This window comes from Pararge aegeria, chromosome 6 (assembly GCF_905163445.1).
Source record: "Pararge aegeria chromosome 6, ilParAegt1.1, whole genome shotgun sequence".
NCBI lineage: Eukaryota > Metazoa > Arthropoda > Insecta > Lepidoptera > Nymphalidae > Pararge > Pararge aegeria.
The window spans coordinates 10,017,170-10,044,858 of NC_053185.1; the positions used below are offsets into that span (position 1 = coordinate 10,017,170).

Here is a 27,689-nt window from a genome sequence, read left to right on the forward strand (position 1 = left end):
TTTATAGACTTTATAGTAGTCGAACCACAGAATACGACACCTTCAACGTAGCTCAAGCTCAAAGAGAATTTAATCACGTTTTAAAACTTATTTTTCGTTTGTATCAGTCTGAATTGATTTGAGTATATTTTACATAATAAGATGAAAAGTGAGAAATCATACCAGACGTTTATTACTGGTAACTATATATATAGAAGACTAATCTAATATCTAAAGACAAGGTACAACTTTGCCTGGTTTAACTTTTCCAACGAGTTCCCAACCGGAAGTCTATAAACAAAATATAAAATTTGCCATCAACAGTCGTATACACATCACAAAGTTTTGTATTGAAACATGCACAATCAGCACGCAACTTAAAGAACATTTGTTTTTTTGGGGCAGGCCCGTTGATCAGTTATACTGTCGAATTATGTGTTAATTAAAGCAAATTTTTAGGATGAGATATACATTAGTAGTAGTAGTAGTAGTAGTAGTGTAGAAGTTAAAATATATTGATAAATATTTAATTTCTATATTTATGTATAATGTAATTGAAAATATGTATATTATGATTTGAAGTGTTTGGCGCCGGCGTTGGTGCACTTTATAATAATAACAATAACATTAACTAGAATAGGACACATCAAGAAAAAGTGACTCAGTTTTGGCAGGTGTTCTTATAATAGTGATCGTTTCGGTAGTACACAAGTATATACTATTTCCATGGCGTTTTGTCTGTACTCCGTGAGGTGGTTCTGGGTAAGCTTTACTCTGTGGTTGTTTTATAAGGCTGTTTGATAAATTTTAGTCTGTGGTTGAATATGGATTGGTGAGCGATTTGTGTGGTTATTTTTTGATAACATTTAGAGAGAAACATAAAAACCTATATTGTACACCACCGTGAATTTAACTACATCTTGCGTTTCCATGTTAGATTAACAATGGATAAAATACCCAGGACTCATGAAGGTAACCAGCCAACATCGTAGATATCATTCCCGGCCATTTTAAGCCCTGTGGCGCTGTAGCAATATTTTCATCACGATCATAACGTAGAGCAAGTAAAATTCTGATAGCGTGAAATTTTACAAATCTGTTTTTGACTAAATTAGTAATAATGTATTTTAAATGTTACTTTTAAATGATTGTGTTCAACCTGCATCTTTCAAACGCATTAGTTGTTTCCCAAGAGGCGCCCTAAGGAAATTAATTATCACCCAGATGTTAATTAAAAAGTCCAAAAAATATTATAACTTTAAAAGAAATTAAAATGTATTTATATAGAATGTTAATAACATGAAACTATTATCCAATTAATATTATTATCAAATAATACTCATTTATAATATTAAATTTCGTGACATGTGCTGTCATCTCTGTTGAAGCCAGCTCAAAGAATTTATTACTGGCAGTGTTATTTCCACCAACGGTTTTTTTTGTTTTTTTTTAAGAGACTAGGAAATAATTGAAAGATAATAATAGTATTAAAAACTGAATGATCCTAGGAAAAGTAAATTGGAGAATAATAATTGGCAGTCATTTCTTTACTATTTTGTCTTGCAAGGCAAACTAATTTTTCTCATTTTGTGCAACAGTTGACATAACACGGTTTGATGTGAAGTAGTCAATTTCCCTATTCTGTAGTCACATTGCAGAATGATATAAAGACCTTAAAAAGAAAGTTCATATTTAATTCTAACTAATTAGCTATCTTAACTTGCTTAAACATTATATTTAATTCCTAAATCTTTTTTTTTGTTGCAGCCATAGAGGCCCAGATACGGGAAATACAGGCCAAGAAAAATGAACTGCCTGAAAATGGTTCAGGAAAAGGGGTTGCACTTGGTGATTCATACTATGATAGTGACATTTATGATAATGCTGGACACACTGGAAAATCAAGATACGATGGTTATGTGACATCTATTGCTGCCAATGATGAAGTTGAAGATGAGGATGTGGAGAATGTCCCAATATCACAAAAGAGACCAGGCTATACTGCTCCAGCATCATTACTTAATGATATTGCACAGGTAAAGTTTAAATAATGTGTGCTGTACTTATGCATAATGCACGTTGGCATGTAGAAGAATATTTAAAAATATTGCAAAAATTCTATGCATGCTTGAACATAAGTTAACACTTGGCAAATCAACATAGAATAATAATTTTCTATTTCGTTTATACAGAGTGACAAGGACTATGATCCATTTGCAGACAAAAGAAGACCTACAATTGCTGATAGAGAAGATGAATATCGTCAGAAGAGGCGCAGGATGATTATATCCCCTGAACGGTCTGATCCATTTGCAGAAGGTGAAAATTACAGTATATTTTTTTAAGAAAATAAATAAAAATTAAAAGCTCTATCACCACCACCATCTTACCCTTTGAAAAGATTCCCATTTGAAGTTCAAACTTGTAGTATATTGTTTGTCCAGATATTGATTGAACTAGTGCCCAATATAACCTTTAAAAATATTTAAAACAAGCTCTACCCATCTCTTGTTTGCTATGTCTTAATCTGATATTATTTCCCATTCCTGTGAAAACAAGGATAAAATTATACACAACAACTCTTAAATTGCAAAGTAGTGTAAAATTTCAAGTTAATCTATTGAGCATTTTTTTGAGTTTTTTAAAAACTATATAATTTATTTGCAGGTGGGAAAACACCAGATGTTGGCTCTAGAACCTATACAGAAATTATGAAAGAGCAATACCTCAGAGCAGAAGAAACTGAAGTAAGTATCCTAACCCATTAAAAATATTCCTTTATTATGTTGATATACATAAATAGACAACATTTAGTATAGGTTGTCATGATGAAATGTTACACTAATGGACAAGTTGTGATAAATTACACTTCCTTTCAGTTATGTCATACTGTGATGATTTATTCAATCTCCATTATGTGAATTGTATGTGTGTATTGAATAACACCATAATTTTTTTGGCTGTCATAATAATTAAAAATTAAATATGAGTTTCATTTTTGATGTAATTATTCTAATGTTAATTTTTAGTTGAGAAAAAAACTATTAGAGAGAGCCAGGGAGGGTACCTTAAAACCAGTGGCACAACCAAATGGAGAATCTATGAAACCAGCTTCCAAGCGCAAAGGTCGTTGGGATCAGAGTTCAGAAGATACACCTTCTGTGAAGAAGGCAGTGATTTTATCAACTACACCCAGCTCACAGGCGACACCTTCATGGGAAAATGAGGTATTTATATAATGTTTCTAAAATGGCATAGCTTTTGTTTATTTTGGCAACCTTCCACCTAGTGATGAAGATATGATCAGCTTGGTCATTGGTATTTTTCACTAAGATGATTTTCTGTACTTCTTCAAAGGGAAGAAATCAACGAATGTCTAGTACCTCATAATACAATATAACAGGGATGGGAATTATTCTATGTCCTTCCTATTTCGTCAAACTGTATAAAAAAAAAATTTGAATATGCTATTTTTCTGTTTTCTTAGAATGACAAATACTTTTTCAGGAAAAATTTAGTTTGTGTCCATTGCTACACTTGAAGATATATTTTTTTTTTATAAATATCTCTATAAGCTAATAAGCTGCTAATTTATCTAAATCCTCATTGATCATCTCTCTTGTTTGGTCTATAGAGCACACAATTTAATGCATTAACTTAAGTCAAGTCAGTGATTAGTTGATATAGTGTGCGATGTTCATATAACTGAACTGTTGTAAACTTAGCGCGGAGCATGGGAAGAGACGCCGGGGCACAGCGGGCGCGGTGGAGAAACGCCCGGCGCGACGCCATCAGCGCGCGTGTGGGACGCCACGCCCGCCCACCTCACTCCCGGCCACTCCACGCCCGGACGCGAGACGCCCGCGACCCACGCGTCGCGCCGCAACCGATGGGACGAGACACCAAAAACTGATAGAGGTGAGACATCACAGGATAAAATTGTTTGTATACTAGCTCGAGGCTGCGTTTTTTTTGTTAAATTACATTTATTTCATGTTTTTATTTATCAGTTTTATACACTAAGTTGCTAAGTAATAACTAACTTTATATTCACCATAATATGTTCTAATGATAGTCAAGGTAAAACTGTAAATCATCTAAATATATAAAAGAGAAAACCTCTGACTCACACATTCACTCACCACCAATAGCGAAATCTTAAAAACTTAAAATTTGAAAGGTAGGTTCCTTCTTAAACTTAATTGTCAAAGAAACCCCTCTTAAGGGGTGAAAAGGAGATGAAAGTTTTTTTGCTGAATTTTTTCATTGTTAAGTCTAAAAACCTGGAATTTAGAACATTGGCTTTTATAAGGCATAGACATATACCCCTATACTAGACTAGACTTTCAATCCCTATTTACCCCTTTAGGGGTAGATTTAGATAAAATGTTTTGTTATTTTTTTTCAAATGATGCTTGTGGCTTGTCTCAGTCTGAAAACAACATATTTTATTATGACATCAGTTGACTCTAAAGAATGTTAAAATCTGTGAGCAAAAGGTATTTTTTTTCCATAAAATAAAACAAAAGAGAATGCAGACAGCAAATTAAACTGCAAACACCTTTGAAAGCTAATAAAGCAATGTATAAATTTCTACGTGTTTTTAATAAGAATGCCAGTGAGTTTGTATAGATGCATGCCTAAAGAAATCTTAATGTTGTTGTTAAAATTGTTGAGACTTGAAGTTCCAAAAGTGCTTAAAAAGTAGGCCTACTTGAAATAATAGATTTTCGATTTTTAACAGAAACTCCCGGACATGCGAGCGGTTGGGCTGAGACGCCGCGCACTGACAGAGGCGCGGGCGTCGACACAATTCAAGAGACGCCAACGCCAGGCACTAAGCGACGATCTCGATGGGACGAAACACCGGGCGCTACGCCTGTCGCCGCCACGCCCACACCCTCGCACGCCACGCCCTCACACGCGACGCCTACGCACGCGACGCCCTCGCACGCAACGCCTACGCCGCATACGCCAGTCTTTACTCCTGGTGGTGTGAGTATAATTAAAAGCATATTAAAATATCGCACCCTTTTCATATAAGACTACACTGAGCTTTAAACGGTTAAAGCTCAGTGTAGTCTTATATGAAATAGAAAAGAGTTAAGTACAAGTTGGACTGACACATGATAGGTTCTGTAGCAAGGTGCAATATGAAACACAACATACAGAGCTACTGTCGCTATAAGACTGATATAAATATGCATATACTAATTTCGGCATTGTCGGAAGGAGAGCCGTAGCTTAGTGGTTAAAGCAGTCAGGTCGCGATTGCCAGACAGTCGCAGTTTCAAATCCTGTCTGCATAAACGCCACGAAAACGCTCTCTTTTTTAATGTTTGTTATTATAGCAGCAATAAAAATACACTTTCTGTGAAATTTTTAACTTCTTACCCAAGGTTACCAACAGAACCCAGATCCTGTTGGCAACCTTAGGTTATGAAACCCTCAAGGGTTTCAAAGACAAAGGTTTTGAACTTAGTGTGAAGTTAGTGTTAATATATGCACAAAGATTTCTTGACTGTTTCAAACTAGCCATTCACAGACTAATATATCTACTTGCAGAAAATGTTTGAAGTGTCAACTCTTAACCACTGCTGCATTTGTTAATAATTACCACAATAAGAAAATTTTTGAACAGTAGTCATAATTATATTTTCAAAAATACGTGTCCCAGAGCATTTAACACTGATTAAATTGAATTTTTCAAAAAATCATCTACACATTTTTCCTCTCTGAATTTGTGTTTAATATTGAATTTGTGTTTAATATTTGTTATTTCTTTATGCAGTCAACACCGGTGGGCGTGAAGGCTATGGCTATGGCCACGCCCACCCCGGGGCACATCGCGGCCATGACACCGGAACAGTTGCAAGCTTACCGCTGGGAAAAAGAAATTGATGAACGCAACAGACCCTACACAGATGAAGAACTGGATGCCATGTTCCCACCCGGGTACAAGGTTTTGCCTCCACCAGCCGGTGAGTGCATATCAATTTGAGTTTTTATAATTTAATTTTTTTTTAAATTGATATAAGCAAATAAAAGGTAAAGGTAGTCACATCAGTAATCAATCACAACTTTAGTTTCAGGACACATGTATTAAACGCCAAGCATAACTCTCGGAAACTTCATCAACTAAATGGTGTCAAATACAATACATGTGTTTTCAAATTATAAATAAGATCAGAGAACCAATTTTAATAATAACATTTTTCTTTCAGATAAATGATGACAATAAGGTTTTATTGGCACTGCGTTCGGATAGACAACTTCAATGTACTTAATTACCTCAGTTGCAGTCTTGCATACATAAAACATTGCTTGCATGTATAATAGTTAGAGAGCTGGTGCCACTTTCAGTTTAAAACTAGCTTGGTGATAGGTAATAGATCTTGGAACTTCCCAAAACGGTCAACTGAAATATTATTGTCAAGTGTTAGGTCTGTAAAGTTTGATTTCTGAGTAACTAAAAAATTACGTACTCATTTAAAGAAAGACAAACATTAAAGGATAGATAGAGCATTACTGATAAGTGACTTATTGATTTTATTAAGATATTTCCGATCTATTTACAGAAAATTGGTATGCCAAGAGTTTACTGTAGTGATTCTTACCAAAAAAAAAAAAAATTCTGCAGGAAATTGTAATGCAGTGAGGTATCGCGAATTTAATACTTTGACTTTATGTTTGTATCATAGATCGCTTTTGCGAAGGTTCCTAGATATATTGTCCTGTTTGCGGCCTTAGGCCCAAGGGAGGGTTGTAACTTGTATCTAATAAAGTTTTAAATTAAATGAATGAATGAATATACTTTTATTGAATATATAGAGATAATTAAAGTGAGTATGGCGTACACTGCCGCGGCATGACGCGAACAAGGGTCCAGTCCAACCCAACGACTCGCCTTTAGTTTTTATTGTATTTGAATTGTAGAGATTCTTATCATCGAAAAATTAAAATGCTGCCTTAAATTAAATAAAAACATTGCGTTATATATTCAAATTCATAATGACTAAAAATAAAATTGTGATAATTTGAAAATTTCTGTCGCCAGCTCGCTAGCTATGATATTTCACATGAAGTTGTTTGTAGCCGACGCGCGGCGTAATGTATTAATCGTTGATATTGTTGCCCAGGTTATGTTCCGATTCGGACCCCGGCTCGTAAGCTGACCGCGACACCAACGCCTTTGGCTGGTACCCCAATCGGCTTTTTCATGCAGACGGAGGAAGTGGGGGGCAGCGCGGCGGCGGCAGCGCGCCTGTTGGAGCCGCAACCCAAAGGCGCACAGCAGCTGCCCTTTATGAAACCCGAGGACGCGCAATACTTCGACAAACTGCTTGTGGATGTTGACGAGGACACACTCTCCCCCGACGAGTTGAAGGAGCGAAAAATCATGAAACTGTTGTTGAAAATTAAAGTGAGTATGGCGTGCACTGCCAAGGGTCCAGTCCAACCCGACGCGTCGCCTTTAATTTTTAGTTTATATAAAAAATTTAATTACTAGCTTTTGCCCGAGGCTTCGTTCACGTTAAGTTCAATTTTTGATGTGGTAACATTTTAAAAAATTTCTTGCTTTTAATAGAGTTGGAATTTTTAAAACATGTTTTCTTTATTTTTAATCGAAAACCTAAAATCATAGATTCATGGGTGTAACTGGAAAAATAAATTGATAGATGAAGAATTTTATACAAACTTTCATCCCTCTAAGGGTTGGATTTTTTAAAAATCCTTTCTAAGCGGATGCCAATGTTGATGCTACTGAAAAGGGCCATCGCCCTAACCAGTTGCCCAGAGTCAGGGACGCCGAGGACGACTTCGAACGAACAAATTAAAAAAAAATTTTTTTTAGAACATGCAAATAAATATTCAAATATCATTTGAAAACGCAAAATATCACATTTAAAATACTCTAGTACGAGTGTGTATACTTGGACACTAGTAGCAGGATGGGCTACCAACAACCCTTGTAGTTATTAACTTCGTCGGTGCTCGTTTAATAATTCCATACGATATATTTCGGAGAGTGTGCCCAAGAACTATTTGATCTAGTTCCCCCCTCACCATATTACAATCGAACCGCGACACCGTAAGGATCTGCATCCCTATGTGGTTGATATACCATGAACGCGTACAAAGCGCTTTGCATCTTCTTTTTTGATTCGCACCGTAAGAATCTGGAATACCCTTCCAGTTTCCATTTTCCCCAGTACCTACAAATAAAGAGCGAATAGGCACCTTCGAGGCAATCGCGCTTTACCTTAGGCTGTATCATCACTTACCATCACGTGTCTACCTCCTTTCATTTTCCATTGTTCTACTGCCTGTGAAAATTTTGCCAAAATCGCTTGCATTGGAGTATTGTGACGGGTCAACTGCCTCGTTCGTGCTTAACATGTTTACCTACAGGTCACGAAGTCCGGGGTTCGAAACCCGCGTCGGGCCGAAAATTGTTAGGGATTGGGATTTCTGTTAAAGAATTCTCAGTACTAGCCCAGAGTCAGGAAATCGGCGGTGTCAATCCCCGTGCCTCGAGGAGCATGTTACTTCGTCGGCATTGGTTATTATCAATAACTTGTGATAATATTCGTTAAAGTTCACCAACACGCATTGAATCTATGGGTTATTATGCTCTTAAATCATCTCTCCTATGAGCAAGAAGGCCTGTGCCCAACGGTGGGACATTATTAGGCCAATGTGGATATTAACTATTAAAGCACTGCATCAAGGCTCTTCATTCATGCGATGGATTCTGCCTAAGAAGCGTAACGGTAATTGATTTTATTACAGCGAAGGAACCAAAGAAAAAAATAGCACATAAGAGTAAGAAAAAAAAAAAATTACAATTATTATTCTAAATTGTAGGATGATTTTAAACTTCCTTAATAATCAGTTCGACGGCAAGTTGATCTCCATTCATATTATTTAGGTTCAATTACAAAATAAGTACGTATACTTGACACAGTACAATCCACATACATTGCAAAAATAAATTTAGCATTTTACGACACTAGCTGCGTCTGCGCTTCTAAATATTGAATTTAAATGACACGCGCGCCTTCGTAGCGCTTTATCACGCCTTTAATTTGAAGGCACGCTAATGATTCCTTTAATAAAGCGATGTAGATTCTTTTATTCTACTACAAGTTAGTCTTGACTGCGATCTCACCTTTATGCAGTCTGATGCAGTCTAAAATGGTAGCGGGCTAGCCAATTAGGGGTATGGCAGATATATTACCATATCCCTTAATTTCAATTTTATTTCCATTTCACATTACATAACTCATACATTGTTAACAATAATTGGTTTCTACGCAGCATCGTACCATCCTTATCGGTAGGGTGGGGGTAACTAGACAAAAGCCTCCCACCAGACCAGACCAGAGAAAACAGATATTGTGAATTTCTAAACTTACGCGCCTGGGATCGAATCCAGGACACGTACCAGGGGTCGGGACATGATTAAATTTTATTTTTAATTTCAGAATGGTACTCCACCAATGTGTAAAGCTGCACTTAGACAGATCACAGACAAGGCTCGGGACTTTGGAGCTGGTCCGCTTTTCAACCAAATTTTGCCTTTATTGATGAGCCCCACACTCGAGGACCAGGAGCGACATTTGCTCGTCAAAGTCATAGACCGAATCTTGTACAAATTAGACGATTTGGTTCGCCCTTACGTGCACAAAGTAAGCAAAGCTTTGTTTTACTTTACGGGAATAATTAATATTTAAACTAATGAATAATCATATAATTTTTGTTTACAGATTCTAGTTGTAATAGAGCCTTTACTTATTGATGAAGATTATTATGCCCGCGTTGAGGGTAGGGAGATCATATCGAATCTGGCAAAAGCCGCCGGACTTGCCACTATGATCTCTACTATGAGGCCTGATATTGACAATATTGATGAATACGTTCGTAACACTACTGCCAGAGCGTTTGCTGTCGTCGCATCCGCTTTAGGTAAGCATTTATTACAGTTTTCTATTAAAAGTTACTTTTCCTTACACCAATTTTAAGGTAGGTAGACGATTGCGCTCACATTATTTAATGGAGGCATGCGAAAGGCTAGCATACAGTCTTACACATATAGTCTTACAGATACCATTTTATCAACGCGGCATCGTACCGGTTTTATATACCAGAGAAAGTTCTTATAAATGATTAGTTCCCAAATTTCCCCAGCCAGGGGATGAACCTGCGATCTCTTATTCCATAAGACCACACCTCTCAACACTACGCCAAATAGGCGCCTCAAAATAGAAACTGTTAATTATGGAATTTATCTTATTTTTAACTGAGTACAATAAGGAGGAGATTATCAATTCGGTTTTATTTGTATGTTTGAGCATAACTCCGTCATATACAACGTGTAACGGAATAACGAAATACTGTTGAAAGAGAATAAGTATATATCATAAGGAATCACGCTGTAAAAGTATTAAATCATAAAAAGCATGTTTATTTTTCCCTATAAACGAATTAAAAACATTCTAAATGTTTACCTATGACAACCCTACTGAAGATAAAAGACTGACACGTGCTTAGTACCTAACACCTACGCTACCCGACTCGTACCTAATAAAGTAAAAGGAGTCACTTGATTTTACTTTTGCATTTGATGTTAGGGCTGTATCTCTGCTAAATACGATGGCATCGGTTTACTGAAAGACTATTAGCGTTTCGGTATCACAGATAAATCTCAGAGACAGTAAATAATGTATCTCTATAGGCTCAGAAATATTATTTCAGTTTTTATTAACATGTTTTATAGATGATTTACAAAATTATTTTTTGGTCGAAAGGGGTTTTTTTCGAAATTAACTAGTTTAAATTTCGTACGGATCTGATGATGAGTTTTGGAGACAGACAACGGAACTCTTTCATGACGTAAATCAACCGCGATTAAGCTAGATAGGCTATGTTAACGCAACACAACAAGTCATTACGCCTGTACACTCAATAAGGTTAAGCAGATGTATTCAGTATATCGGGTTACACCTTTTTATAACCGAAGGGGAAGACGCATATTTCCACATCACGTTAAAGTCAGTAATTTAGTAGTAGTTGCAATTTTTAGGCGACTGAAAGCTAGTAGCCCATTTGGTATTCTTAATTCATTTCCGAAGTTGGTCTTTTTTTTTTAATCTATTTTTTTTCGCTTGTTTAAACTGTTTGTACCTAAGGTAAATATCTTATTAATTTATAACTTTAATATTTTAGGTATCCCATCACTGCTGCCATTCTTGAAGGCTGTGTGCAGGTCGAAAAAGTCATGGCAAGCTCGTCACACTGGAATCAAAATTGTGCAACAGATCGCTATATTGATGGGATGTGCTATATTACCACATCTGAAGTCACTTGTCGAAATTATTGAACATGGTAAGCTTTTCAGCTCTAATTCAACAGCAGGCGGTATATTTTTGTTTGAAACATGGCATAGTAGTAGTATCACCAGGTCCAGGGATTAAGTAGCAGGTTGGCCGTAAACAATTGACAGATATTGAGTTTTTCTCTAACCTCTTTTTTATAGTAATGGGACAATGCCGTCAGCCACCCCGCGCCTCAGAGAACACGTAAAGTCGATCCCAGTTATTACCACTTGCGCGTAATGTTATTTATTAGAGTCCGCATTCCAAGCAGCGTGTATGGTCAATTGTCTTACGCCCATCCAGAATCTAAAGCTTGTAGGTTGAACTTAATAATGCTTATACTTTTCCAACTCTACGCTCTCGATAAATATATTATTTGGTCTACAGATTTTGGATTAAAAAATATTTTGTTTCAATTCAAATTTTTTGTTGTGTGATATTATTAATCTAACTGTCCAAGCCAGCATTTTGGGTACCATGCCCATAAGGGCATGGTACCCAAAATGCTGGCTTGGTTGGCTGAATTGCTAGACTTAGCTGTTGGTCTAAATAAGCGCCAGCTCTTGGGTCACCAGACTGTAAGGACAAATTTTAGGGTTTTCATATTAACTACGCGCGTTAGTCAATTTCCTTTGTACCCAGCAGTGGGACAATAATAGACTGATAATAGCATAACACGGTTATTTCTGATCCAGAACTCCTCTCCAGGCAACCAGCTGGCTTCCTTGTTCCGAAATTTTTAAGATCTAAATTGATAAACTTTTTGTTTAAAATTTATAGGTTTAGTTGATGAGCAGCAGAAAGTGCGTACAATTACCGCCCTGGCAAGTGCTGCCCTTGCCGAGGCCGCAACGCCCTATGGTATCGAATCCTTCGATTCTGTGCTTAAGCCGCTGTGGAAAGGTATTCGTACTCATCGTGGTAAAGGATTAGCTGCCTTCCTCAAAGCTATCGGATACCTCATTCCCCTTATGGACGCCGAATACGCGAACTATTACACACGTGAAGTGATGCTTATTCTGATTCGTGAGTTTCAGTCTCCCGATGAAGAAATGAAAAAGATAGTGTTAAAAGTAAGTATATTATGGATAATAGTGTATAAAAAGCGTTTTAGATAAAAATACAGCAGATATACTACTATTGCTATATTATATTATTTTCAATGTGAGCAATGTGAGACCTTTTAGCATAACAAAAAATTGTGTGATTATTTTCTATTATTTCCGATATTCAAATATATCTGAAAGTAAAACAATACAAAATATTAAGCAAAAGTAAATAATAAAGACATTTTACAACACAGTATGTCTTGATAGTCTTCTTTAATGTTTTGTCTAAATTAAAAAGTAAATTTACTTCCAAGCAAATTTATCAAATAATTTAATCCGCAGGTCGTAAAACAATGTTGTGGTACTGATGGTGTGGAGCCTCAATATATAATGGATGAAATTCTTCCGCACTTCTTCAAACATTTTTGGAACCACAGAATGGCCCTTGATCGTCGTAATTATCGACAACTTGTCGATACCACCGTCGAAATAGCCAACAAGGTTTGTATTTGTAACTTATTAGCATTTATCTATTTCAATGTTTATTTGTTTTCATATGAACTTATTATATTCAGGTTGGTGCATCAGAAATCATTAACAGGATTGTAGATGATCTAAAAGACGACAATGAGCAGTACAGAAAAATGGTAATGGAATCCATTGAAAAGATTCTTGCAAATCTGGGCGCAGCAGATATTGATTCCAAACTCGAAGAGGCTTTAATTGATGGTATCCTCTATGCATTCCAAGAACAGACCACTGAGGTGAGAGTTGTAATTTATTGTAAGCTAAAGAAAAGGGTGAATAGTTCGAGCCCGCGATTTTACTATTAAGTGAAATTCTAAAGTGGTGATAGAAAACAACATACACTGCAGAGTTACTTTTAAAGTTTCTGGCTGTATAAAGAATTCTGGTAGGCTTGATTTTTTTTTTTTGAAAAATAGTTAGTTCAAAATAATTTTCGACTCTTCATAAATAATACGCGGTGATTGCTTATTGGATAAAGATTCAGTTACACTTACAGGGGGGACCGAGTTCGATCTCCGGCACGCAAATCTTAATTCTCTGAGTTATGTGCGTGCAATTAAAATGCTTTTACGGTTATGCATGTGTATTTTCAAAGTGTTCTAGAAGGCGAGTGAAGTCTACCAGTTTGCAAGACTACAACTTAAACCTTTCTCATTCTAACAGCAGTCCCGTGCCCTATAGTAGCCCGTTTATGGTTCAATAATTAATTATGAATAAATAACTTTATTGAAATCGTGAAATACGTGTTATTTATTAAGCATCCGACATTGTACACAATAATTTTCAGTCTAAAATAGTGTATATATTTTTTTTTATTTTGGCCAAAACAGTCATTACATAGAAGTAACTTAATACATATAATAACAATCTTTAAAATAGACATTGCCGAAAAAGTACAGTTAATTTACAAGAAAGATTTAGAAAATTTCAAAAGCATTGAGCGCTCTGCTCAATTAAGGCAATAAGTGGTGGGAAAAAAAGAATAGGTACATAATTATTAAGAAGCAAGCAAGAAAAAGATATAGTCAAAGATAAAGATGCATCAAGAGTATAATATTATTTGATTACTTTTTTTCTAGGATGTTGTAATGCTTAACGGATTTGGTACAATAGTAAATCAGCTAGGCAAGCGAGTGAAACCGTATTTGCCACAAATCTGTGGTATCATTCTGTGGCGCATGAACAACAAATCTGCGAAGGTTCGTCAACAGGCTGCTGATCTCATATCGCGGATTGCTGTTGTCATGAAAACTTGCCAAGAGGTACGAGACTGCAACTTTATATCTAATTATCTGTTACTTACTATTTGACACTTACAGTTTCTTTGTTGATGCAAACTCTGCGCAAATCTCTATCTAGGTATAAGAAAAAGTTAAATTCTTATATTGATAATTGCGTTAAGTTCTGATAATAAATTGTTTCTTATAACTAAGGCTTCAACTTCTCTTTTGGGTGGACGATCCCCGGCACACCTATTACGGAATTATGTATGTGCAATTAAAATCGAAAATTTTTTTATATAACATTTTCAAAGACCTGTCTACCGATCCCGCACTTGGCGTGGTTGACTTGGCCATCAACCCATCTCCCTCATCCCTGCAGTTGGCCTGTAGTGAGTTGATAATGATGAACTGTTGTCCACAGGAAAAACTCATGGGTCATCTTGGCGTAGTACTTTATGAATACTTAGGTGAAGAGTATCCAGAAGTGCTTGGATCTATTTTAGGAGCTCTGAAGGCTATCGTCAACGTTATAGGTATGACTAAGATGACACCGCCTATCAAGGACCTCCTACCCAGATTGACGCCAATTTTGAAAAACAGGTATTTAATCCATTATTATATAATTTAATAATGTTATACATGAATGTCAATGTTAGGTTGGTACGGGCAGTGCCAAACTAACATTGGAGTGATAAAACTCTTCTTCCACACGACAATTGGTTCGAAAATAATGTAACTAAAATATTTTGACCACCACATAACATTGATCATTTTTATTATTAATTAATTTTTTTATCATTTATTTAGTTCTTTTTTAAATTTCAAACAATGTTAAATTATGAACATAAAAAACACTATAACAAATTTATTTAAAAAAAAAAAACCACACGATCGCTTGCGGGGCTTTTAAATTCCCAAGCAACAGGCGCTTATGTTTTGGTCTCAAGACCATTTTTGTCTCTGACCAGTGATCCAACGACCAAGTAAAAGCTTCTTAATATGTTGATGAAACAATTACCCCAACAATATCGGTCGACTTAACACTCACTCACTTATTAATTACTGTTATGGCTTTTTCCAGACATGAAAAAGTGCAAGAAAATTGCATTGATCTAGTTGGACGTATTGCAGACAGAGGACCAGAGTTTGTCTCAGCCAGGGAATGGATGAGAATATGCTTTGAACTACTGGAATTGCTGAAAGCGCACAAAAAAGCTATCAGAAGAGCCACCGTCAACACATTCGGTTATATTGCCAAGGCGATTGGTCCGCATGATGTGCTGGCTACTTTACTCAACAATTTAAAAGTACAAGAGCGACAAAACAGGTACATGTATTTACTAGGAATGTATTGAAACGTTTTGTTTTAGTTTTTTAATTTATAAAATAACTACCCCGCGAAGCCGTCCGCGTTTATTACTGTTTTGTAACAAATACCGTGGAACAAAAAATTGCCTATTACATTCTGTTTTTTCAACTCACTTTATGCCTTTATGTATGTAAAGGAAGCACAAACAAACAAAAATATTTTCGCATTTAAAATATTCGTATGTAACCCATCATATCATATCAACCTGGTACCCGACTGCAGGGCACGGGTCTTCTCCCACAATGAATGACAAGGAGTTAACGCCGCAATCCACCACGCTGGGTCAGTGAGGACTAGTGGACTCCACACGCCTTTGAGAACATTATACAGAACTATTAGGCATGCCGGTTTTCTCAGGATGTTGTCACATAACTTAAATAATCTTACTAACATTATAAAAGCGAAAGTGATTTTTCTGTTATTAGTTTTAAGTCAACCAATTAATAAAAAATATTTTTTTATTTACAGCTGTCGGTTTTTCAATAGGCATCCGGACAGTAATTTCAAAAAATTAATTTATGTAGACTGTTTATATCATGAAACGATTGCCCAATTAATATTTTTCTGAAATAATAATTATTTACAATTTTAAATTAAAAAAATCGTATTTTAATCTGTGGTTCACGCTCGAAACGAAACACGGTTACACGCGTGTGACGTCGTCTATGTGTAATCAAAATACTAAACAAGCATTACTAAAAGCGTACTTTCAACGATTTCTTTCCTTTTATCTAAATAAAACTATATAAAAGGCTTTCAAAATAATAGTAATATTAAAAAATAAATGATCCTCTCAAAAGTAAATCGGAGAAGTTGCAGACATTCCTTCTCTAGTTTGCCTTGCTATGTTTCTTATTTTGTGGAAGATTACAGAATATTTTAGTTGAAGTAGTAGTAACAGAAGCATTTGTGCTATACGGTACTAAACACCACCGATATAATTTTCGATCCATTTCCATTATTTAGAAAAATTTTAAAAACCCATTCACTCGATCACAAAGAAAAAGATAATTTATCTCCCTTCTAAACTAAAGTCAAATCTGTTCAGTAGTGTTTGCGTCCCCACAAACCTTCACATTTATAATTGTAATTATAATCAGCATATACATATACACTTCCGATCGTCTTTTCGAAATTAATCCACATATGGCTCTAACTATTATTCGCTTTTGTTTATTTGTTCCAAAATTTACGTATTTTCTTAGATGCTCACCTCTTGGAAATTTAATTTTTTAATGGAAAAATTGGATACTTTTATAAAAGATATTCTTGTTAATATTTTAAATTGTCCCATAAGTAATCAAGCATGGACCCAGGCCTCACTTCCGATAGGGTATGGCGGTCTTGGAATTCGCAAAATTTCAAGTGTTTCGCTGCCAGCTTTTCTTTCCTCAGTGTACAGTACACACACTCTTTTTCAAAAAATTATATCCAATTCTTTGGGTTCCATAGAAGTGTCATACTTGGCAGAGGCAAGAAATAGTTGGTCTGCTCTTAGTCCCAGTATTTTGCCGGTTTCTTTTTCTTCACAGAGACAGTGGGACGACATTATTTGCAAAAAAACTTTTGACACACTTTTAGACCAAATGCCATCTAAAAGAGACCGTGCTCGTCTTCTCGCTCTCTCTGCTAAGGAGTCCGGCTACTGGCTACATGCTCTCCCTTCAGCTAACCTGGGCACTATGTTAGACCACACCACTCTATCGGTGGTGATTGGTCTTAGGCTTGGCGCCTCTATAATTCAGCCTCATCGATGCCACTGCGGTGACAGCGTTGACACCTACGGTCACCATGGACTCTCCTGTTCAAGAAGCGCTGGTCGCTTCTCTCGCCATAGCACCATCAACGACATCATCCGACGTTCTCTAGCTACCGCTCACGTACCAGCTGTATTAGAACCTATTGGTTTGGCGCGGAGCGATGGCAAGAGACCTGATGGTATGACGCTCATACCTTGGAGGCTTGGAAGGTCACTTCTGTGGGATGCAACTTGTGTTGATACCCTAGCGGCATCACATATTTCATTTGCATCACATATTGGATAGCAGCATCATTTTTGTGCCTTTTGGAGTAGAGACTTTGGGACCGTGGGGTCCGGAGGCAAGAGCCCTTTTCAAAGAATTATCGAAAAGGGTTATCGAGTCTACCGGTGATCCTAGAGCGGGCAGTTACCTTGGCCAACGAATTAGTTTGGCCATCCAGAGGGGCAATGCTGCCAGCATCTTAGGAACTGTGCACACAGGACGTTTTAGATTTTATTTAGTTTTTAAATAGTTTATTTTAGGTTATAGTTATGTATTAATAAAAATTATATTTTAGAGATAATCAAATAAATATTTAAATAGTGAAAAAAAAAAAAAAATTAAATGATCAGCATATTAGCCGATAGATTTTAAACTTAGATTAAAGCCTCGACTCGATTACTCGAGTTGACCGTATCATTTCTATCCATCAGGCATCATAGTTGTCAAGCGCAAGCCTATCTAGTGTACAAAATAAAAAAAAAAGATCTTGTGTACGAAGTTCTAAGTTCCATTGTCTTGTGCTAGAGTCCATAAGTTTTTCAAACAACTTGTCCCGCCAATACAAGTTGTTTATTTATATTTTAGTAAGACGATGACATTATTGTTTGTTTCAGGGTGTGTACAACTGTCGCCATTGCTATAGTCGCGGAAACATGTTCTCCGTTTACAGTGCTGCCAGCTCTCATGAACGAGTACAGAGTGCCAGAGTTGAATGTGCAAAATGGAGTTCTCAAGTCCTTGTCTTTCTTATTTGAATATATTGGGGAAATGGGTAAAGATTACATTTATGCAGTCTGCCCCTTGCTTGAAGATGCACTTATGGACAGGTATGACATTTTTTATAAATAAAATCACTCCTTTTAATGTCCACATACACACATCTGTCGATATAAAGCTTAGATTACATTCATTGTAACCTAAGATTCGGTCGTCCTTATTATGCCTGGCAGAAAAGACAAAATTCGATATTTTTTTCTATATCTGAGAATATGCAAAAAAAAAACTGTCTTCTTGATTTCGTAAAATATGAAAATAATTACTTTTTGATGGTTTCGTTTGTATAAAACGGCACATTTTTCTTTCTCTTCAATGTTTTATAACACTATCTGAATACTTATTTAACCATTTATACCAAGAATACTAACTTCATAAAAGGTTGATTAAAGACAAATCTAAATTATTGAGAAAAGTAGACAAAACAGAATATATGTAGAATATAATAAAATTAAAATTAACAGGGACCTCGTCCACCGACAAACCGCGTGCGCAGCAATAAAACACATGGCACTGGGCGTGTATGGATTTGGTTGCGAGGATGCTCTCGTACATTTGTTGAACCACGTGTGGCCAAACATTTTCGAGACCTCGCCGCATCTCGTGCAGGCTTTCATGGACGCTGTGGAGGGCATGAGAGTTGCATTGGGACCAATTAAGATTCTGCAATACGCGTTACAGGTTTTTATTATTTATGGAATTTTTACTGTCTATAGATATAGAACTAGATTTTTTTTATTTTGCAAGGGCCATTTAAAATACTGGCCACAAATAATTACAGACCGGCATAAGTGGACGAACGAAAAGAAGGCCTTTGCTCAATAATGGGGCACATCAGGCTGAAAATAAAAAGATAATAGAATTATAAGAGTGTTAACTTACTCGCACGAGTGTAGGGTTACTTTTATCCTGGGAAAATATCTTTATCCTTATCCTGAGGCAAAGTAGAAGGGAAGACTAAAGAATACATAAATTCCGCATTTAAAAATTATACATTTACCATTTTGGTAAACAAGCTAATGAATTGAAGCTTATATTTACATGTGTGGGGAAACAATATTTTAGAAGACTCAATTATATTTTATTATTACAGGGTTTGTTCCATCCCGCTAGGAAAGTCCGCGACGTGTATTGGAAAATATATAATACATTATATATCGGAGGTCAAGATGCTTTGGTCGCTGGTTACCCCAGAATACACAATGATCCAAATAATCACTTTGTTAGATATGAATTAGATTATTTGTTGTAACACGATCGATTACATTAGTATGTGTGAAATTAGAGAATTGTTTGATTGACATTAAAACTGATAAACATATTAGTATGTAATATTATATAATACAGATTATTGCCTTTATAATATATCCCTCATAATATTTATAAGGTGTTTATGCACAGCCTCAACATAATAATTGACACTAGAATGAACTGAATACTAAGCAGTCAATAGGTGTCAAGGCCCACAAAAAAGGCACACACTTATCTTAACTTAAAAAACCTTGATATAACATTCGATTCACTTTCATGAATGTATGATATGTAATACTTTTAAATTTACTTGGATATAAATAAAGACTAACAAATCGAGAGTACAATAATTTATTTTAGAATAAGCTAATGCTAACTTTAAATCAAAAGAGATAAATACATGATTAACCTACTAGATATAAAGTACATCACTGTGAGGAACTTTAAAAGATAAATGATGACTAGATACGATTGAGAGTTTAGCTGATTTTTACTTACAAATATAGGTGAGCTATAACTTAAGATTCTTACTTTGACTATTTTTGGAAAATTCCTAAAAATAATACAAACATTTATAAGTCCTAACTTTGGGATTCAAAAAATAATTTACTTAAGATAAAACTATTTTTATCATAAAACAAGGTAAATACAGGAATGTTGGAATTTAAAATTAATTGAGTATCAAAAAGTTAATAAATAATACCTTAACTAAACAAAATTCCTGTTGTATACGTCCAATACATACATACGTAAGCTATAAATGAGCATCAATTTCTAAATAATAGATTTATGCATTGCACCCTCTAGCAGAAACGTGAACCAATGGTCCACAATGAACTAGCTGCCATGCTATTCCGACCGCATTGTGAGCTGTTACTCCGACCCTCCGATGGAGCGTACCGTCGTTCTGTACAGCCCAAACTTCTTGATCCATACACGACACGTGCTTGAATGGTAACTCGCAATCTAAGAATATAAGGGAAAAAAAACAGGTTAATTGTATGCAAATTTTACCTGTAACACGTTGGCTGCGAAAAACACACACGTCTGTTTTAAAATTACGTAACGCATGTGTGGCTCGAACACGCTAGGCGTGTTAAAAAAATGTACCTATAAGGATGCGGCGGTTTTTACGGCGTTCTGCGAGTGCGGGCGAACACAAACGTTGTGTTGTTATAATACAATCCAAATAAGATCCAATTTTACCCTGATGTTTATTACTTCAGCAAAAACTATCATATTTCTGCCTTTTTCAATGCTCTTTCGAATAGCGTTAGTTTTTGGTCTATGTATACCAATTTAGGTAATACAATGGTTTGTCATGCTGCACCATGTTTGCATAGTTACGCTTTCCATTTTACATTACAAAATAAAACCATTTTGTCATTATCATTTTGATGTTGAATATAAAACATTCCTCACCATGTTGTTGAGAAAGATGAAAAGAGTCATTCTAGTAAAGAAAACTTTATATTACACAAACAAAATCGGGAAAAATTTGCTTTGATAACTCTAAAAGCCTAAAAAGTGCATGTTATTGTTTAAGTGTGGGATGTATGTGAGCCTTAGGAGTACGTCCGCCAGATATTTAAGCTTAGCTTTGCTATGGTATCTCGTTTATATGCAAAATATTTTATAACGAAAATATACTGAATACCTGTTAAATATTTCCACTGTTTACCCTCTAGCTGATGTATTGAAACATCTGTTCTTACAGCAATAACTCCATTCATAAGTACAACCCAAGCAGCACTGTTTGTCAGTGATACTAATTTGGTACCAGTAGCAGCCTTGGGATTAAATGTGAATGCACATTTTGGGGATTCTATTAGCTTCCAGTTTATACCTCCTGGGTTTTCAGTGGAGACACCTTCTCGGTAATAAAGTTCTCCTTTGCGACCAACTGCCCATATGACACTGTTGCATATGCTTATTGATACAAACGTGTGGGGACTATTTACATGTTCCCAATGAAGACCCTAAAAGAAAAGTTCACATTAATCTTTTTACTATCTAGATTATTATCATGAATACTACTAATGAATACTAATACTCATGAATACTACTAATGTATAATAATACTCATGAATACTAACTGCACACAGCATGTTATTGAATGTTTTACGAATATCCTGGATTTAAGAATTTATTATATATTTAAACCAAAAGCATTTGTATGGGATTCAAAAAAATTTAATTGATTAAAGATACGTTGGGATATGATTCTTAATTAAATTAACATTTAAATTAGATAATAATGCTTGTTAATACATAAATTTATTACCACTGGGGTAGTAGCCGTAACTCCAGTCCTGTATATTGCTTCGCCTGCCAATGTTATAGCCCATACAGAAACAGTTTTATCATTGGCCTGAAAAAAATGCGTACTCATTTCTCTGATTTTGGTATTGCAATATATAAAATTGTTTTTCCAGTATTGTACATAATATGTAACCTCACGGATAACTAACCCATAATGATATATCTAGTAAAGCGGTGCTTCCTGCACGAATCCATGGACCCTCTGTGACAATTTGTGCTTTACGATACCACCTTCTACGACGGACGCAGTCTGTAAAAACCTTTTTTCCGTGATATGGAGCAGGAAAATCTGTTGCATACTGCCACCCTTCATTATCAACTCCACCTGGAGTATTGTAATCCACCATCCATTCTGATATCTGGAAAAGGTATTATGATATTTTAGATACTTTTTATTAATGAGGCTTTTTAATATACCTAAAGTTTTCTACCCAATTACCTACAAATCGATGATAGTGTGTATGTATATGAATAACATTTCAACTTGCAAGTCACAAATTTAACAAGTGCAAATTTAAGTAATTCCTTTACCGTTGAAGTTTGGAATGTTTTCACCTAGCTATATCAAAAATATTTTGACGGCCGATTGACGCAGTTTGCATCGACCCTGCTTTCTGAGTCCAAGGCTGTGGGTTCGATTCCCACTACTGGCAAATGTTTGTGTGATGAGCATGAATGTTTTGCAGTGTCTGGGTGTTTATAATTATATTCTAAGTATTTATGTATATTATTCATAAAAATATTCATCAGTCATCTTAGTTCCCATAACACAAGTTACGCTGTCTTTGGGGCTAGATGGCGATGTGTGTATTGTCGTAGTATATTTATTTATTATTTTATTTATTCTTTCAATGCTACATTTGAGTTTTTAAATTGTTCTTACCCAGTGCCAATGACGGCTGAGCAATTTCGTATGTTCTCTAGTTCTCTTGTGTTTTCCTGTAACATCACTCCACATATAGCGATCAGTCGGCAGTCCTGTAGAAGTATAACCAGACAAAGGATTCCATCTCTGGTTTTCATAAATACAATAAGTTTGTGTGTCTGTCATTGGATGAATTCCATCACTTCCACCAATTCCTGTAAGATTTCGGTATTTGTATTACTGTATATAAATAATTATTTATAACTATGGAAATTGACCTGCTTGAAACTAACAAACTCCTCGAATTTGGTCACAGCACCTACAAGGTCTTATTATTAATCAAAAATCCAGGGAAGGGACCAACTTAAATGCACATAAAATTTTCATCAAAATCAATCCTACTGTTTCAGAGTTCAGTGGCATACCCACAAAGAGTAACTATATACATTTATGTATTATAAAGACAGGATTCCATATTATATTAACTAGGAATGCGGAATACATTTTTTACCTTTAAGTATCCCACCACCCCATCCACCAGTGTAGACCCATACTCTGTGATCATGGCATATGCCCCACACAACTCCATTTCGACAACTCTCCACTTTCCTTAAATAACCCCCCATTGTTCGCCATATCATTTCATCAGGCCCAATAATAGCACTAGTTGAATAATACTCCATGGTATATAGCTTAACAGGACCCCATATCAATGCAGATGTAATACTTTCAGGACTTAATCTATGTTTATAGGAGCAAAATTTTGAATCATTGATATTTATGATGAATTCATTATAATCACATATAATTTTAATTGAAAACTCCTGGCCTGGTCTTAATGGTAATGGATGTCGCTCTTCATAGTCCCAGCACCCTGATTTTTTTGTGTTGCAAACAACTGTAGATTCATCAAACCTAACATTAAAGTGTAATGGTATTTCTGTCACCTCTGTTTCTATTTTATGCCTTTGTTTAAGAACCTCTGGACCTTGCAAATTGATATGAAATCTATTAATTTCATCAAACAAGCACCCCGACAGTTTTAAAACGCTTCCTGGTAAGAAATTGTTATGCAGTGTTGTAGTAAATCCAGTAACAATATCCTTACCAAATACTTGAAATTCTTTTACATATTTGCCATTTTTGTCCATGTTGCATTGGGCTGGTGTTGGATCCCAATTAAGGACATCTCCATAACTAGTCACAATCCATATTGAGTTAGTGGAGGGTTTCCCAGACAACCCATTTATTTGTGATGATATATCGATTAAAACACTAAACCATTCTTCTTGTTCCATTTCTGAAATGAATTGAACTTTTATAATTCTTTGACTTTGATTAGGGATTGTTAAAGTTATCCTCGGGCATCCTGGTTCAGATGATGATGTGATACTTGTTATTTCCCCTAAGTTTAATATAAACTTTATGGTTCCATCAGGTTGAAATACTGACAAAGTCCCAGCATTTTCAACAGCGTGCCAATAGAGTGATAGAATACTGTCTTCACAAATATTATTATCACTGACCAGTCTTGCTTCACAACTACGGGTCCAGCCCTTTTCTTCAATAGCCAAACCAAAGTTACTAAGATCAATATTAAAGCTGTTTCGACTTTTCAAACAATCTAATATTTGGGATCTCCATTTAGCTGTTATATCAGAATTGTGTGCATTTTTAGAATCTGAAAACCAGTGGGGTACTTGAATAGTGTCTATAGAACAAGCACCAGCTTCTATAAATGTCCATGTGGCATCACACGTGCCCCAAGCCGTTTGACTGACTTCTTCATCAAAGTACATACCAGAGTCAACATCAAAGACACTACTATCACTATCTGGCTGGGCTTCCATGCCAACTACAGAGCCTACACTTCTTACTGGGCTCCATGCTCGGGGATTTTTTAGTGTGGTTTCATAGCTTTTACCTGTTAAATCAATATTTTCTACATTCACATTTTTTTTAGGTCTCAATTCCTTTGATGGCTTTAATGGCAAAGTGTTTTCAATAGGTGCTGAGTGGGACTCTTCCCAAGAATTGCGTAAATTTATATTTGTTTTAAGTTCTATAGTATTTTCATTCAATAAACCAAGGCTGTGATGTTTTGGATTAGATGCTGATGATATAATACTAGCTGAGCTAGATGTTCGACTCAATTGCATATTAGCCTGAACCATTCTCCATCTCTTGCCTGTGAGTTCAGCTGGTGTAATCCCGCTTCGCCAGTATACACCTTTATTAGATTCTCCAATTGCAAAAACTTGGTCATTGATACCGACTGAGATATGTATCATATTACCATTTATTTCTAACCAACCATTTCCAATAGCAGCAGTTTCCGAGTGCCCAACTGCATTACCTTCAATACCTTTTCTAAACCATACTCTAGAATCAGAACTGACCGCCCAAACTGCATTAAAACCTACTGACACAGTAGTCAATTTGGTTTCAGTTGGTGACTTAACTTCTAGCCAAGCTTCTCCTGTAAGACAGTCTTTGTTTATGCCTTTTCTGACTATAGCTCTGCCTGACCATAGTAAAGCCCAAACCAAACCAGTAGGTCCAACAGAAATTTGTTTTATGTCACAGTTTGGTGGAATGCTAACATTAATCCATTTTAATCCTTCTGGAGATGTTGTACTAACACCAACTCTGTACATGACACGGCCCTGAGCTGTGATGGACCAAACTGATAAAGTGCCTGGAGAGGCATAAGGTATTTGATTACCCCCAATGGTAATATCTATAAATGGTTCTTGGGTGGGGTCTTTATGTAGAGGTGCTATAGCACACCAAGAGTTCATTGCACTAAACTTTCTGTACCTTATCCACTTTCTTCTTCTTACACATGACTTCCACTGTTTCACTGTCCCAAACTGGGCAGGAAAATCCACTGCATATGTCCAGCCATCATGATCTAAAGGCTGCCCATCTAATGCAAGTTCAAGTTGCCAATCGCCTTCCCATTGCCATGCCATGGAAGGTAGTCTAATACATTCAATGGACCTATCTTTTGTACCATCTTGAGAGGAAAACTGGTAACGATCTGTAGGCAAAAGTCTGCCACTGAATCCCTCTAATGGAAGCCATCTTTCATTTTCGTAAGACTCTTCTTTAACTCTAATAGGTATTTCTAAGCCATGAACGTGGAGGTAAATTTGCCGGTCACCACCCACTGCCCACAGGAAATGTGGTACAGCAGATAAAGTTTTAAATTCTAAACCAAGATACATAAACTCTCTCCAGCATGATCCACTTGTAGAAAGAGCATAAACTTTGCCTTCGTTATTAATGGAAAATAAAAGTGAGTTGCTACTCATCTTGAGAATTACCAACGTTCAACGTTCCTTCAAGCTCGAGTTTATGGACTATTTTTTTTTAAGTTTAACCCATTCTGCAGGAAGATATAACAAAAAGATTACACTGCATAAACGAATACTTAATTTTCTATGTTTGAAGACTTGAATCTTTTCGTATGAAATCAATGGTAAAATATTATTTATTTTTAAAATATAAGTTAAAATTTCTACCACAGATTTCTATTTTCTACATAGCATCTGTATGGCAACTGTATTCATTCTGTTCCATAGATTATACACTTCAAAAAGTATATAATAACTACGTTATAAGCTCAGATCTCAAAAAAATCAATAATACATTTCCTAGGCTCAATTAATAGATAAAACACTATTTGGGATTGTTTTGTCTCATGCAATACAAAATATCAGGACTACAGGTATGGAGGGTAGAGGCAAGGAGAGTCATCTGTGTATATGAAAAAGTGTCGTCAAAATGTATTAAATTAGGATGGCGCCACATTTGCATCAGGGTAACTCTTAAAAGAAGCGCCAAATATAAATATTGTTAGAGTAGGCTTGAAAAATAAACAAGGTAAACAAGGAAGTAAGGTTATATTTACCACAATATTTTGTACAACGTAAGTTGTTGAAATTCTCAATAATTAACTACTTTCGTCGATAATGACATTAAATTTTTTAACTCGGCATACTTCAATTCATCTACGATTGCTACATTCATACCATACCCTGTGCATCCACCAACGCCATTGTGGAGGATTTTTGAACTGTTATTTAGCGCAACAACTGGACACTTTTTCAACTTTTCTCCCATATAAGATGACTCTCCTTACCTCTACCCTCCATAACTACAGGTTCACCTATATATCATTATAGTATGAATGAAACAAATATTACTTAGTGTTATAAATAGTTTCTATTATTTTATTTCGAGTCACAAAGTGAAATATCAAAATGATTTACTTTAGTTCTCACAAGAGTAAAAATATTAAAAATATTTAGTAGTTTAGCTAGAATATCTTGTGCGGTTGAAGGCTGTTATGATATTCATCATCATATTAACTCATTACGGGCCTACTACTAACTCCTTCCACAATGAGAAGGGTTTAGTTTAGGTTTAGGAAGTAGTCCACACTCCACCACGCTGCTCTAAGTGCATTGATGGACTCCGCACGCGCCTTTGAGAATATTATGGAGACAGCGCTCTTAGGTTTTTCTTGCTGTGAAATGTCAGTTTATCGGTGATTTGTTTTGAAGACATCCTTGGTCTTATAAGTGGGAGGTTCCAGTTACGAGCCCGAGGTTTATAATGGCTGAATCTGGTCTGGCTTGGTAAAGGGCTTTCAGGCTGTGGCTGTGTGGTGTCATTTGTTTTAGTGCATTTTAAGCAATTATATTTCACATGCTTTAACGGTGAAAGAAAAAACCGTGAGATGCCTGAAAGTTCTTCACTAAAGGGGGTAAAGTCTACAAAATACGCACTTAGCCAGCAATATGGAGTACGGCGTAATTTCTGACGATGAAATGATAAAGTGCAAATCGAAGTTATGCATTAATAAACCTAACTGAACGCAAATCGCACAACGCATCTTACGTTTCATCAATTTTAGTAC

General features: G+C 35.8%; 2 protein-coding genes across 3 annotated transcripts; one reads left to right on the plus strand and one right to left on the minus strand.

Annotated features, from left to right (window-relative positions):
- Window positions 1-801: 801 nt before the first annotated feature.
- LOC120624808 (splicing factor 3B subunit 1) lies at window positions 802-19,916 on the plus strand. The gene is made up of 21 exons (XM_039891560.1): window positions 802-951; window positions 1,747-2,015; window positions 2,172-2,298; window positions 2,647-2,726; window positions 3,009-3,206; window positions 3,705-3,897; window positions 4,724-4,974; window positions 5,771-5,960; window positions 7,119-7,402; window positions 9,468-9,671; window positions 9,750-9,948; window positions 11,209-11,367; window positions 12,138-12,430; window positions 12,749-12,907; window positions 12,982-13,170; window positions 14,014-14,196; window positions 14,579-14,757; window positions 15,239-15,484; window positions 18,165-18,377; window positions 18,789-19,005; window positions 19,418-19,916. Exons 1-21 carry the CDS (start codon window positions 924-926, stop codon window positions 19,574-19,576), a joined length of 4,020 nt encoding a protein of 1,339 aa, XP_039747494.1. The 5' UTR covers window positions 802-923; the 3' UTR covers window positions 19,577-19,916.
- On the minus strand, window positions 19,911-26,297 carry LOC120624809 (tectonin beta-propeller repeat-containing protein). Of its 2 annotated transcripts, none has more exons than XM_039891562.1 (6): window positions 23,871-26,297; window positions 22,781-22,977; window positions 22,047-22,256; window positions 21,860-21,946; window positions 21,233-21,554; window positions 19,911-20,541 (listed from the first exon to the last, which is right to left on the minus strand). In XM_039891562.1, exons 1-6 carry the CDS (start codon window positions 26,077-26,079, stop codon window positions 20,363-20,365), a joined length of 3,204 nt encoding a protein of 1,067 aa, XP_039747496.1. In that variant the 5' UTR covers window positions 26,080-26,297; the 3' UTR covers window positions 19,911-20,362. The 2 variants fall into 2 exon arrangements, with proteins under 2 accessions (XP_039747496.1, XP_039747495.1); XM_039891561.1 differs by having other exon boundaries at window positions 23,274-26,296.
- Window positions 26,298-27,689: the final 1,392 nt, after the last annotated feature.

Coding starts and splice junctions, on each gene's coding strand:
- LOC120624808 (XM_039891560.1), top strand. CDS start 924: ATGGATAAAATACCCAGGACTCATGAAG. Junction 13,171..14,013: donor TCCAAGAACAGACCACTGAG/GTGAGAGTTGTA, acceptor CTTTTTTTCTAG/GATGTTGTAATGCTTAACGG. Junction 14,758..15,238: donor ACGCCAATTTTGAAAAACAG/GTATTTAATCCA, acceptor GGCTTTTTCCAG/ACATGAAAAAGTGCAAGAAA.
- LOC120624809 (XM_039891561.1), bottom strand. CDS start 26,079: ATGAGTAGCAACTCACTTTTATTTTCCATTAATAACGAAGGCAAAGTT. Junction 22,978..23,273: donor GGGTGGTGGGATACTTAAAG/GTAAAAAATGTA, acceptor GAAATCTTACAG/GAATTGGTGGAAGTGATGGA. Junction 22,257..22,780: donor TCAGCCGTCATTGGCACTGG/GTAAGAACAATT, acceptor TACCTTTTCCAG/ATATCAGAATGGATGGTGGA.